Source organism: Camelus dromedarius, chromosome 6, assembly GCF_036321535.1.
Source record: "Camelus dromedarius isolate mCamDro1 chromosome 6, mCamDro1.pat, whole genome shotgun sequence".
NCBI lineage: Eukaryota > Metazoa > Chordata > Mammalia > Artiodactyla > Camelidae > Camelus > Camelus dromedarius.
In genome coordinates this window covers 1,262,437-1,276,662 of record NC_087441.1, presented here as the reverse complement: position 1 = coordinate 1,276,662, position 14,226 = coordinate 1,262,437, and the positions used below count along the sequence as shown (strand labels likewise).

General features: G+C 56.3%; 1 protein-coding gene across 2 annotated transcripts in view; it reads left to right on the top strand.

The window, feature by feature from the left end:
* SMOC2 (SPARC related modular calcium binding 2) overlaps nucleotides 1-14,226 on the top strand; it is a 142,622-nt gene that overhangs the window by 37,717 nt on the left and 90,679 nt on the right. For both annotated transcript variants that reach the window (XM_031455891.2, XM_064486443.1), the window contains exon 2: nucleotides 7,811-7,982. In XM_031455891.2, coding sequence (XP_031311751.2) covers nucleotides 7,811-7,982 — 172 coding nt within the window. The remainder of the gene's footprint in view (nucleotides 1-7,810; nucleotides 7,983-14,226) is intronic.

Below are 14,226 nucleotides of genomic sequence, written 5' to 3'. Positions count from 1 at the left end.
CAGGAAGAAATCTGAGGCTGTGATGGGATTAAAGACGTAAACAGTATTTTGGACACCATGAAGTCTCCCTGGAGTTTGGATGCAGACATGGAACTGGACCCTGCCTGTCGTTACCGGGGGATCAAAGGCCCCCGACCTTGTACGATGTATTCACTTACGCTTTTAAAGAGCAGAAACGGAGGTGAGCGTGCACGAGGCTTGGTGGGAGTCCCGGTTCCTCGCGTGGTTTCTCTTCCCGTTTCACCTGCACGCGAGCCCGTCTCACTGCTGCGTCTTCAGCCTTCAGGGCTTGTCTTCCTAGTTCCTTCTGTGATCCTGTCATTCCGCCCTCAGTGGAAGTGGCTTCACTGTGCAGCACGCGGTCCCCTGAGGTTTGGCTGAGACACAGACTAGCTGGTGTCTCTGCTCTGGGCCTGCCGCGCGCCTTGCAGGGCTCTTTAATACTCTCTAACTTGTACTTAAGTGTCATTTGCTCTAAACGCTTTGAAATGAGCAACAGGCTTAAAAAAACTCTGGCTTAATGCCTTTGAAAATTCATTTTGCTGATGGATGCATTTGATCTCCTAAGGGAGGTGAGGACAGAAAAGAGCAGGGAGCTGCCTGCCATCCGTTTAGCTGTCCCGGAAGATGGTGAGGCTGTCAGGGAATTTGTGAGTCACACGTGGTGAGCGGCACCGAGGACTGGGCGCCTCTGGACACACAGCTGTGCCGGGTCCCCCGTCTCTTTCCCCACCATTCGGTCCCATGTCAGCGACGTCAGCTGAAGGCAGCTCTTAGAGGGCTGGTGTGCAGGGCACGGTCACGGTCCCCGTGTGTTCACGTGCCCTGTCTGTGCACACAGTTCCCAGCTCTGCCCCGGGCCCACCAGTAATCCCAGTGAGCACCGCCCTGGGGTGGAGACTGGGCATCCTCGGGGCTGACCCGCTGCCCAGCTGACGGCGACGCCGGCCGGCGCAGCACTGATATGGGTGTGCGGAAAAGCCTGACACAAGCTTAACGCTTATTTCAGAAGCTGACTTACCCTTTTATTTTTAGACACAGACAGGGTGTGCCTGTGATCTGTGTGCTTCAGCCTCTCCGAGGCGTATGAATACGTGTGAAAAAGAGGCACGCCTCACAGGGTGGCGATGAGAGGTGAAGCCTTCAGGTGAGAGAGCAGGCGGGTCTCCTTCCAACACAGCCACAGCCAGAGTGCCAGGGTGCCGACGTCTGTCCTGGACTGTACAAGCCTGCTCGTGGCCTGTGCTGTCTGCCCTTCCTGTGTGCCTACCTCAGTCTGCTCAAACACCTCTGCCCCGGCCGCACGCCCAGCGACCCCGTGGTGCGCTCCGCGTGGTTACGTTACTACAGCTCTTCAGACAGTGAGCATTCTCTGAGCATCAAGTTCAGGTGGACACTGCGCTGGGACGCTGGGGCCGCACGGATGACCACACTCATCTCTGCCCTCTGAGAATGTGGTCCCATGGGCTCTAAAGCAGTTGGTCAAAGGTCCACTGTAATGTTCGCCCATGTCCCAGACTTGCGTTGTTTCACGGAGCTGTAGCTGGAGCAAAGCACGCAGCCTGTTCAACATTCGTTTGGCCGATTCCTTGGCTCTCACTGGGACCCTGGATGAGAACTGGTGCTGAATTGCAGCTAAACGAATGAAGGGAGTGCCGCCCACGGCCCGGTGAGCCCTCGATACACATTTTCAAGTGATCAGAAGTACGGTGACCCCCGCAGACGGTGCCCGGCTCCGAGGAGCAGGCGTGCGGCTCCGCTGCAGGATGGTGAGGGTGTCGTGGAACCCACTCTGTGATCCCGCAGAGCAACGCTGAAGGCTGAGCAACAAGACTTCCAAGTGAGGATCAAAGACGCTTCCGGCAGTAAGGTGGCACCATTTTATTAAGAAGGATTTTAAAATCACAAATTTCCTGCTGACTCTCTCTCACACACACACACACACATCTGGAACATTCAAAACCCAGGAGATTTCTTGAATTATCTCCAGGAAGTACTAACAAGAAGCAAACCCTGCTTCCGTCACTGAAGTCAACATTGATGTGGAGGCAGGGGAGGAAGGTCAGTGAAGCAGCAGCTTCGGGGGGGAGAGGAGCGCGCGGGGCAGGAGGTGCGGGGACGCTTGCGCGGGGCGCGGTCAGGCGCGCGGCTGCCTGTGCGGAGGGCGCCTGGGGCCCGAGGAGACACGAGGGAGGCTGGGTCCGGGGACCAGAAGCCGGCAGGGTCTGTACCGTCACTCACCAGAAGTCTTAAGTCCACTCAGACGAAACGGACCGGCAGCGCCGGGGCAGAGCAGAAGCAAGCTAGCAGCCCGGCCCACGAGCCTGCTGGTCGTCCCCGCGCTCCCCTGGCTTCGCGGCTCCCCGGGGTGGCCGGGGCCGGCCTTCCTCGGGGCCTCCTAGCGCTGCGCGCGGTGTCGTCGTGGGTCCCCAGCGAAGGGGACCTCCTCCTGGGGCCCGGCTCCCAGCGGAGCTGCTGTGGTTCGCGCCCCGCACCGTCTGCGGGTCCTGCTCCCGGCAGGGGCCCCTCCCTGGTTCCCGCTTATTCCAGGAAGACCCTGCCCTTCCTCCCCCCGCCCTCTCCCCCACCGCCTCCTCTGACTCCCTTCCTACTTCCGGCGCCTGTGTTTCTTTTGGAAAATGACTGCAAGTGGGAGGACCACTCTGCTCACGCGGTAGACGGGAGCGTTTACGGACACTGGCGGGCATCCCACGGCAAACACGCCCTGTGTTTGAATGTCTGCTCGGAGGGTTTGTTGCAAATGACTCCATCGTCTCTCTTCCGTGCTCTCATGCACTCTTCAATTTTGTCTTCACAATGATCTTTATGGATTAGGCAAGTGTGACAGCACCCCCATCGTACAGCTGAAGGAACCGGAGGTCATCTGGCCAAGTGGACGGCTGTCCGGGTCACCCGGCCGGTCTGCCAGCCTCCGAAGTCAGTGCGGGCCCTGCCGTGCAGCCCGCCCCGCACACACCGGCACTTACCCGCAGGGAGCGTTGGTGATCTTCTGCTTCCTTATTGGCTTTACAGCCTGAATCTAGTCCCAAGAACTAAAACACATCATCCCACTAGTTTGCCCTCGGGTTTTAAAATCCTACAGACAATAAACAGGATGAAAGGGCGTAACACACGCTGCTGGTGTCGGCTTTCTCACCGCTTTTCGGTCTCCGTGAGTTCTTTCACTCAGGGTCTTACACTTACTAAGACAGTGCCCTTCCGAAGCCCACAGTCTATGTTTTTCAAATTGAAAGGACGTGCGGGGGACATCATTCCACCATCTTTGCGGTGGTGGTTTCCTCCTGGTGAAGCGTCAGGTCATGGCGAGGCAGCGCCTTCAGAGGGGCTGTGAGGGGTGTGGGCCAGACGCCCCCCACGCCGCGGCTTCCCTCCCCGGCTCATCCGCAGTGCAAACCTTGTCGTTTATTTGTTCTCGCGGCTGGGAAAGCGTTGCTGCTGCCGTTTTGCAGGTAAACACACTGAGTCTGCACACACTGGCGTGCTGGAGATGGGGTGGTTTGCTCAGTGTCCTGAGCAGCATCCAGCAGGAGCAGACTCCAGTTTTTGTTGATCTACAGTTGGCACCCATGCATGCTGTGATCTGGCCTGGCTAGTTAGGAGGACTGGAAACCTGCGCCGAAGCAGACTGCCTTCTGTAAGGCTTGGCTCGCCGGCACCGTCTGTGTGTAGTGCGGGGACCACGGCGCTCCCAAGTGTCTTGCTGCCCTCCCGCCAGTGGCTGCTGCTTCCTACCGGGGACCATGTGCTCACCCGTGCCGCCCTGCTCCTCCAAGGGTCACTGTCAGCGTGACCTGTGACAGACCTACACAAATCGGTGTTGCTGATCTGCGCGTTTGCAGCTACTGGCCTGTCCCCTGGGATTCCATGCCACGTCCCTCCAGGCTGAGACGCTCTCCTGCAGGACAGTGCTCATGTCCCCACACCAGATCCAACAGCCTCTGCTCTCGGGCTCTCGGACACTTGTGTGCTGCCTTCAGGACCCGTGAGCACGTGTCGTCCTGCGTGACACGATGGTTGTTGGCTGTCATAAGTGAGGGTTCTCTGTGGGGCCGCAGTGCCGTCCTCTGGGTCTGAGGGCAGGACCTCCTCCGAATTCCCACCCCCGGGGTCCAGGAAACAGCCGGCCCAGCACCGTCCCTCAGTCACACTGAGCAAGTCCAGCACAAGCTGCATCTGACTTTTGATCTGAGGCTTTGTCCTCAAAAGAGGGTGTGAAAGGCAAAAAAATGAAAATGCTGAAGTGGAGTGTGTTTAAAACTCGCACAAACTGGCTTGTTACTCCCAGCAAATGAGTGAATGCATGGCTGAGTGACTGAATGAATGAGTGGGTGATGGGGTGAGTGAGTGAACGAGTGGGCGGATGCCCGGCGAGTGGCCGGCTCCCGGCAGAGAACACCCAGCAGCAGTTCCCCGCCCCCTAACGCCCCGGCCGCAGGTGGCAGGCTCTGAAAGTCTCCACGTCCCCGTCATCAGTTTGGGTTTTCTGTTCCACTAAAAAGTAGGGAGCGTTTCCTGAAACTGGAGAAAGCTCAGGCTGTGAGGTGGAGAGGATGCTCTTTGAACAGGGTGTGCGATTTATCCCGTCCTCCCACCTGTCCTGCGTGTGGCCTTCAGGGTCGCGATGCATCGATGCCCCGGGCCCGCCCGCTCCCCGGACGCCCTCCCGGGCTCTGTCCCACCTCGCCACCCCCACTCCGCGCGCGAGCCTCGTCCTGGTGTCGGGCAAACGCGCTTGCTGAGAAGCCGTGTCCCTTTCTGGTGGCCCGCCCCACGGTCCAGAAAGCTGCTGCTTTGGGGAGCTTGTAGCTGCAGGACTGCGGTTCACAGCGGGTAGCATGTGCTCCCCTATTACAATCAGTAGAACAGGCATCTTCCATCAGTGTATCAGCGCCGGCAGCTGTGGGAAATCCATCCGTGTTAAAGCGTGCTTTCGCCTGTTTCCTGAATGGTTTGATTTTGTTCTGACTTTTCCTCTGGCTTAAACCTGCGCATTTCTTAAGCAAAACACAGAGCAAGTCTTTCATCGGTGAGCGTTTGACCTGCTTGTGTCTAATGCAGGAGCTGCCTGCCGCCCGGACAGACACCGCAGGTGCCCCGCTCGGCTTTCTTCTGCCCCTCCCTGCACCTGTGCAAACAGCACTGCTCTGTGAAAATAAAAGAGATGGGGCCCCTGCCACCCTGAGGTGGTTTTTTTTAATGGCGTTGCCCGAGGTTCAACTGATTTCCTTTCAAATTTGGCACCGTGCCTTTTATGTGAACTGGTTTGAAGACCCTCAGCGGAGCTCTTTAATGAACACTACATTCTTCAGAACAGAAGTATTCTCTTTTCCTTCAAGGACTTTGTTTAGTAAAGATTCCAGCTCAGGTAAACTCCTTCCTCTGTGCGCTGTCTCTGCTGGAATTTCATTGCTGTTAGAAATGGGGAATGGGAGAGGTGCGCAGAAAGTGTGAGTTCCCTCATTTCCGAGGACGAACAGCTCCCTTGTTGGTTCTACATCGTTAAATTATCAAGAATTATGGTCAAATTCCAAATGCCTGAATGCTGGCCTTTAAAAAAAATAAAAATGCAGAGGCGGTCTCTTTCCAATTAGAGGAGGTGATAATTACAGTGCCTTCGCCTAAGTCTCCTGCAGCTCCTCGCTCGGGTTTCAGGAAGCACAGACAGACCACCTTTTCAGCATAAAATCGGCAGGATTTAGGTGATTCCATGTTTTCACCTGAAAGAGAAGAGGGCTGCTTCTGAGCGGGCTCCTGTGCACACTGGCTGTGGCGGGCGGTCCTGGGGCCTTACCAGGCCGAGCGTGTTCTCTGTCTGCGTCTGTCTGTCTGTCAGTCTGCCTCTTGAGCAAAGCTGCTCTGTTCCGGGCCGGCATGAGTCACAGAACACGTCTACGAAAACTCTCCAGCGAGGACGGGAACCCGACAACGTTCACGGGCGAGGACCCTCCTTAGATACAAACCCTTGGGGGGCCCTGCTCCCCTGGGAGCTGCGCCTTCACGGCTGGAGCGTTCACGTCCGCCTCAGGGAAAGTGGGAAAGTGGGGCTGACACCCCTCAGGAACGGAATTCAATCCAAGGTACCCACGTGCTTGCTTGGCCCGTCTTTAAGTAAAGAATGCTTGTTTTTAATTGTTATTTCTGTGAAGTTTTGAAAAGGCAGCGATGGGTGTCGGCCCGCAGGTCATTTAGGTGGAACTCTTCTCGGGAGGAGTCGGGGCGGCTGTCTGAAGTGAACAGAGTGGGAGAGTCGGTCACCTCCTGGAGCTGATCGCCCGTCTCTGGGCTGGAGCCTCTTCCAGAACGGCCAGTTGTGAGCTCCCGAGGAGCAGGCGGAGGGACTGTCGCCCACCCCTTCCGGCCACAGTGCACCAGCTGCGCGTCCTTCCTAGGACGTGGGGGGTGGGGGGCTGCGGGGACCCTGCCCGTCTCCCCGTGAGGGGCGTGGCTCCCTGGGTGTCCGTCCCCCGGGGGCCACCCTCCCCCCGTGGCTTTGTCTCAGCTTCGGCACTGGTCCACGCTCCCACAGCACCAGCGAGGACACTTGGAGACTCACGGAGAGGGTTTTGGTGTCTTTCCGAGGAACGAAGCATCCTGAGTGTGAGAATGTCCTTCGTGTCTCTTGCTGGCACTGGAAGGTGTCCGTGAGGTCCTGCATGGTTGCTAAGCTCCATTTCTGCTCCTCTGGCTCAGACTGGGCGAGGGAGGGGCGCCTCTACCCCCGTAGGTGTCACCTGGGCGAACAGTGCGAGTCAGCCTGCTCGAATACACGCAGGACCGCGGGGTCCAGACGCTACGCAGGGTGCTGAGGGAAGACCACCGCTCTGGGCTTGCTTGCTTTCTTTCCTTTAATAAATTGCTAGTGGTCCTTGAATCAAGAAAACACCTGTGTGGGGTGGGCGACGTTCCAGTGACCAAAGGCTCGCGATGACTCCTCGTCCTGTAGCACCAAGCTTTTGGGGATTCACCTTCGTGTTTGGTGCTGCGTCTCAAGTGAGGGGGACTAGACAGGACTGAGGCTGGGACGTGAGGGGGTTGGAAAGTTGGGGGGCAGGGAGCACCATCAGCTGTCTCAGGAGGGCAGGTGTGGGAGCAGGCGTCGGATCTGAGCCCCACTGGAGACACCCTGAGCTCTGAAGCCCCGTGTCCGGGACATCGGAGGGAGCCAGGCAAGGATGGGTCCCCAGAGTGGTCCATGGGGACTCAGTGTGTGGGGGCCCCTGCGAGGTCTGAGGAGCTCCCAGGGCAGGGGCTCTGGGCCTGCACCGCCTGCAGCCCTGGATCCGTCCTGCGCTGTGAGCCCGTGCGTGGAGTGTGGAGGGCTCTTAGCTGCTCCATGGAGACCAGAGCCCCCCCGGGGGCTGGGCATCGATTCAGAAAATGACAGGCTCACACGAAGGTGCCTGGGTCGTAGATGAGGTCGTGTGGGTCTGTCTCACGAGGAGAGGCTGCCCCCCAGCTCCAGGCAGATGGGGGGTGTCAGGAGTGTAGCCCCCCAGTGATGGCAGAGCCGGGGCACGGCAGCAGTGGACCAGCAGTGAGCAAACAAACGCACTGCTGTTCAGATTTTTAAAGCAAACAGAAGAGGCAGGTGCCCAAGCAGACCCGGAGAGCGGCCCAGCTAGAGCGTGGGGGCGCCGCGTGTGCGCGGGGGTGCCAGGGGCAGGGAGGAGGCGGGGAGGAGGCGCTCTCGGGGAGCCCCGCCCCGCTCCCGGGGCACCCTCGCCCAGGGCCTGCGCTCCATACAACCCGCCTTTAAGTGTCCGGCTTCTTTTTTATTTCCTCCTCCAAGTTTCTGAGAGTTGACCAAGACAAGGACAAGGACTGCAGCCTGGACTGCGGGGGCTCGCCGCAGAAACCCCTGTGTGGGTCCGACGGGAGGACCTTCCTGTCCCGCTGCGAGTTTCAGCGCGCCAAGTGCAAGGACCCGCAGCTGGAGATCGCTCACCGGGGCAACTGCAGAGGTGAGCTGCGTCCCGCCGCTCGGTCGCGGGTGAACTGCCGAGATGCCCGCTCGGGGGTTGTTCCCTTTTGCTTTGTCAGAACTCAAGGGTTTATGCTGTGAGTCTCCTGCAGGGCACATAGGGGAGGAGTAATTTCTGAGTCTTTTTTTCTTACTTGTTGGAACGCTCGCTTTTCTGAGAACGGCGGCTGACGTCACGACACGGACTCATCTAGGAGGTTCACGGAATGCTTCCAGAGTCTTCTCAGGTGACTCTCGTGGAAGCCTTTCATTCGGATTTTCCAGCTTTTCCCGTCTTGCCTCTGGGCGTGCGGGGCGCGCACGCTGGGCGCCTGTGTGGCTCTCAGTGATGTTCCTCCGGGGCCGATTTGACACTTGCAATTTTCAATTTTCCTGATGTAACAAGTGGATTTGGAGTTAACTAGCACACTCAGAGCAAAACGCTGAGATGCTGCCCACGTTAATGAGGGTTTGACTCTGCAGAGCACACGGTGTCTCAAACACAAATAGAGTCATTTTCAGAAAGAGATTTAACCTTCTTTTTCTTATTACCTAGGAGGAAAGACCACACAGGCTGTCGCGCCTTTGAGGTGACGTTCTGCGCGGTCTGGCTGTTGGCTCCAGCCCTCCTCCTAAGCACAGGGCAGCTGGAGCCTCCAGCCCACGCTGAGCCAGGAGCCATCGGCTCCTCCGCTCCCGGGGCAGCACGTCCCGGGGCAGCCAGTCCAACCGGGGACAGACACAGAGCTCCGCCTGTTCCTCAGCCCCAGGTGCTGTTCCTGCCGACGCCCTGAGGGACACTTCGCACACTTGGCGGGTCCACGTGGCTCTCACCTGCACGCTGCGTCCGGCTAGCGTGTCCTTGCACGTCCGTCTGAGGAGTTTGGGTGTAACTTCATGCCTTAATTGCAGCTACACACCTCAGCTATCTGTGCTGAGGGATGAAAAATCATTTAAGAATAAATTCAAATATCAGATGATCAGCTCTTCAGAGAAGCTTCTAGAAGCAATGGCCTGGGCTGACTTAGCTCTGAGCACAACTGCTGTGGGGGTGGTGGTAAAGTTTGAGCTTTATGGGCCTCTTTAGTGCCCCGTTCCTGTAGGTAACCCCGTGGAACACCCTGCTGGAGGAGCGCGGGGAAGCCGCGGCGCTAAGCCTCTGGCCTGGCGTGGCCTCCGTGGGCGTGTCTGACGGGCTGATCAGACTGAAGCCGAGGCCCGTCCGGCTCTCGGTGCCCCTGCTGAGGCGGCTCTCCCACGCCTCCCGCTTCGAGCTCCGAGGGGTCCACCAGCCGGGTCCACGCGGGGTTGCTTTTGGACAGGGAGGGTAAATGGTAATTAAGCACAAACGTCCTCTCGGTAACGCCGTTGTCAGGTTATTTGTGTTTGGATCCAGCTGAATTTTTCTGGGTAATTCCCTTGGTTGGGATTCTCCCACCTCACGGAACACGTTTCATACCATAAATTTGTGGCACAAAAATGTGGTAAGAGAGAAGTGGGGAAAACAAAACTTGTCTCCTAAAAGCAAGTTTAATTTCAATCAAAAGGATTAAAATAAAAAGAGCGCACAGACACCCGTGGACTTCGGGATCACACGGGCCTGGGCGCGGCTGCCGGGGTAGCGGCGGGGGTTGTGCATGTTTTAAAACGACTGGGCATTACTCACGTCCGACAGGGTGGGGGCCCTGCAGCCGCGGCCTCCAGCCCGCACTTGCAGGCTGCTCCGCGCCGGGGCTGCGGGGGAGGGGCTGCCCGTCGCAGATGGACTTTTCCTGCAGGAGCAGCCTTTCCCTGGAGCCTGGCTCTGGGGGGGAGAGCAGGACCTGCAGGGGGAGGGCTCCCTTCTGGCTGGTTTAGTTTGCCGGTTGTCACCAACCCTGTCCCCTGATGTCTGGCACTGACACCCCCCGCCTGCCCTGGGGCCTCTTGGTGGGAAGGTGAGCGGGAGGGGCCGCAGGGAGCCCTGGTGCTGACGGACCCAGAGACAGGTGCCCTGGCTCCACCAAGCAGCTGCTGCCCTGCATCCACCTGTCCCCAGGATCACGGTGACTCAGGTTCTGCACCACACCGGGTCAGAGACTGCTGCTCTGAATGAGGAGGAGGGAGAGGGTGACTGACACGGCCCTCCCCCTGCAGGGGAGGCACACAGCCCTTCGCGCATTCTCCGTCATTCCTGGTATTGAAATTGGCTGGCGGGCCGTAGTGTCAACTTGGCAAGTGTGACGCTGCATGTTTTGAGGGCATTTCCACATATTTGGTGGATGAGAGTCCCACAGGCCTGGGTCTTCGGGATGGTCAAGTTTGGAACAACAGTTGAAATATTTTAGTCCCTATTTAATTCATTGGATTAAAATGCTTTTTGCATTTCGTGTTACAATCTAACCCTTGACCTTGAGCATAAGTGTGGCAGTTTACACTGATGGATTTTTCTCATATTTTGTTAGAAATGTGTGGAGTTGTATTTTTAGAACTCAACAAACACAGTAATATTTTTCTTTTGATCTGAGACCATTGGGCTGTCTTTCTTTTCACGAAACTCTCTGGCATGGAATTAAAAAGACAAAAATAAAAAGAAGAAAAAGAAGAAAAATCAGATGCCAGGAGATCTTGGAACGGTTCTGAGATTTCTGGAAACAAAATGATAAAGAACATCTGATACAAACAGCTCCCTAGAGATTTCCAGTGCCCAGAGCTTTGCAGACCAACGGGCAAGGAGAGGACACTGTTACCAAGGACTTCCTGATCCCCCGGCCCTCTCTTGTCCTCGGTCCGAGCCTCGCAGTCCCTGCCGTGGTCGGCACTGCGGCGTGGCCCTGGGCGCTGCGGGGGTCTCCGAGTCAGTGCACCGCCTGCCCATATGGGTCAGGGTGCAGGGTCAGCGTGTCAGCACGGAGCGCGCACCCACGACAGGGCTCAGCGAGCTGTTGGTTAAAACTGTGGTTACAGCGAGTTTGCAGAGCCCATGTCCCCTGCCCGTGAGACCCTGGGTGACGCCCACCAAGGAGTGCTCTCTGGCCGAGGAGTGACCATCGGTCTACAACCCTTGGCACTGCCCTCAGGGCCCTCCGTCCCCGCCGGGCTGCTGGAACCAGGCATGGCCTCAACCTCGGAGCCGTCTGGGCGGACATGTCCTCCAACAGGACCGCGGACCCTCGTCTCCCACTCGTGTGACCCAGGCCGGCCTCAGGGCGGGGCCGTCCCGCTGGCCCGGGTTCCACGTGCACGGCGCTCAGTCCTGAGGGCAGAGGGCTTAGGTCTGAGCGGTGCATTTTTGGAAATTTTGTGGAAGGCGTAACCCACACACAGCATCAACAAGGTTGTCACACTCAAGGGTACTGAGGTGTCCAGGCGGGATTTTTGCAAGCCCCGAAGGTGCGGGTCACCCCTGCTCGGTCCAGTACCGCCACCTCTGAAGGGCTCTGTGGATGTTCACTTTAATTTTGCTAAGACAGGCGTTGTGACCCCTAACAGTGGGGCGTGCCTGTGGCCCGGCCGTGGTTCCTCTGCTCCCAGCAGTGCTTCTCGGTCTTGCTCCTTCTCCCGGGCCTAGGGGGGCAGCCGCTGGGGGTCTCTGCGTGGGCAGAGCCCCGGCCCAGAGGAGGGTCAGGGAGGGCCGGGTCCTGGCACCCGCCCCCTGTGAGCATCCAGGTGTTGGAGGACCACTGACCCAGCTCAGAGAGCACCGGACCGGGTGGTCCGAGGAGACCGCGTCTGCACCTGACTTCTTGCCTCTACACGGGGCGGTCGGAGCAGCGGAACCCAAAGTCTTCCTCCTTGAAGACGACACACGGAGGGACCTGGGCCGCTGGCAGGGGACCTGGTGTGACGCGCTGACGGTCGTGGTCACCAGCTGTCATGGAGCTGGCTTCCATCAGTTGTTTCCTGCGTGGATGTTGTGCAGACTGAATTCTTCAACGTATTCCTGCAACAGCTCACCCTCTATCTTGATTTTCCGCCTGTGGGCTTGGCAGCCTGCTGCGTGCCCGGGGTTCCCTGCTCTTACCTGTCCCATGCTTACGCACTTCCAACAATACTTACTGAAAATGAAAGCTCAGCTCCCTTCTCCTGGGCTCGCAGATGTTCTGGCGAAGGGACGGTTTGGACGCTTACCGCGCCACTGCCTGTAATTCTTAATGAATTCTGAATTTTTCTCAGTCTGGCCTTCAGAATTACAGATGGGCAAACACTCCCACCTTTGAAACACAGTGTCTGCCTTCATTAATGATGCTGATAAAATGAAAGGCCTGTGGCCCCCAGGCTGCCGTCTGTGGCCGCTACCTGGGAAGAGCTGGCGTCCTTGCCTGCTTCGTTCGTCCATCCAGCTTGCACTGTTCTGGCACCAGCCCTGTTGTGCAGGACCCGTGCTGGCCAGGGGAACCCGGCGGCGAGAACCGGGTGTCCCCAGACACCGCCATGCTCAAAATCGTCACCACCATGTAGCTGCACTTCTAGGTCCTGAGGTGGTTGACCAGAGAAATACCCAGCGTGGCCTTCCCTTGTGTGTTGCCTGGGTGGGTCTGTAATGGTGCCACCTCCAGGGGTTTCCAAGTCAGCGAGAAGTCTGTGGACTGACCGTCTCTGGGGTGAGCTGATGTGTCCTGGGAGACGAACACAGCGAGAGGTAAAGGAAACCTGATCCACTTTCTTCCGGATGCGCCCCTGTCATCCTGTGTGCTTTGGACAGGAGACCCCACGAGGAGAGGTCTCCGGGCTCAGGGATGGTGGGGTCGAGTTCAGGGCCACCTGTAACACCAGTGCTCCGCGACCTCGATCTGGCCAAGCTTTCTCGGGTCCTTTTAGCCGCTGTCCCCAAAATTCTTCCGCATAAAGTGTGCAGCAAAGCTGTCTCTTCCAGTTATTGCTTAATCCTGTTTTGAGTGATTTCAGCAAAGCAGGACATTATTTGCTTCCTGTTTAAATGAAGCCCATCACTGGAGATGACCCTGCACAGCCCGGGTGCTGATTTCCAGCTGCAGCAAGCATTGCGTCTTGATGGTTTCTGTGACTACCGTATCCTGATGCACATACGTGTTTCACGATCCCGTTGGGAAACAAATCTCTTTCACTTTGCAACTGAGAGAAAAAAATGAATGACAAAACTCATTACTATTAACCAACAACTCATCAAAAAATTTTTATTAAAAACTTGTCATTAGTCATGCCTTGCTAAACACAATGATGAAATTATTTCTATCATCTCTGCCTTTTCAGATAAGAACAAATGTTTTTAAAAATATGATTAAATTTGCATCAAAGAGTTTTTCTTTAGTTGAGGAAAAAGTGATCCAAGCCTTTGATTAGGATATTAACACCTTGATTTCATTAAAATATTAATAATTTTCAGTTAAGCTGGATTTTCCTGGGATGTAGAAATCAATCATAGTTTAAAACTTGCTATGAGCCAAAAAGTTAGGGCATCCCACTTCATACCCACCAGGATGGTGGTCACAACTAAAAACGAAAAAGACAGGAAACAAATACTGGTGAGAATGTGGATAAACTGGAACTCTGGTCCATTTTGGGAGGAGTGTAGAATGGCTCAGACACTGTGAAAAGCAGTTTGGTGTTTTCTCTATAAATTGGACGTAGAATTATTATGTGGCCCAGAGAGTCCACGCCAGGTGTGTATCCGTAAGACTTGAAAGCAGAGGTTCCAGCAAGAGCTCATATGCGACGCCCACCGCAGTCTTGCTCACAACCATGAACAACCCAGACGGCCGTCAGCAGCAGGACAGATAAACGGACTCTGCCACGTCCAGACGGGGCGGGATTCAGCCCTAAGAAGGAAGGAAGCACGCGGGTGACGAGAATGTTCCAGAACTGGACAGAAGAGGTCACGCAACACGGGAGGCCCCAGGCGCCCTGAATTATACACTTTCAGATAGTTACAGTGAGGAATTTTATACTTTGTGCAGTTGTACCACAATAAGAACAAATTATTGGGCTTGTGTTTTGAGGATTTAATTTTCAGACGATTAAAAATAAACTGTCCAGAGTAAAGTCTCAACAGGCCACTGAACAGTCAAGGACCTGCTCAATTAAAAAAAAATTTACTGAAATGTAGTTGATTTACAGCGTTAGTTTCAAGTGCGCAGCAAGGCGACTCAGTCATGCGTACACATACGTATGTATGTTCTTGTCAGACTCTTTTCCATTATGTGTCATTGCAAGAAATTGGACGCAGTTCCCTGTGCTCTGCAGTAGCAGCTTGTTGTTTGTTTTATATGCAGTAGTTTGTGTCTGCA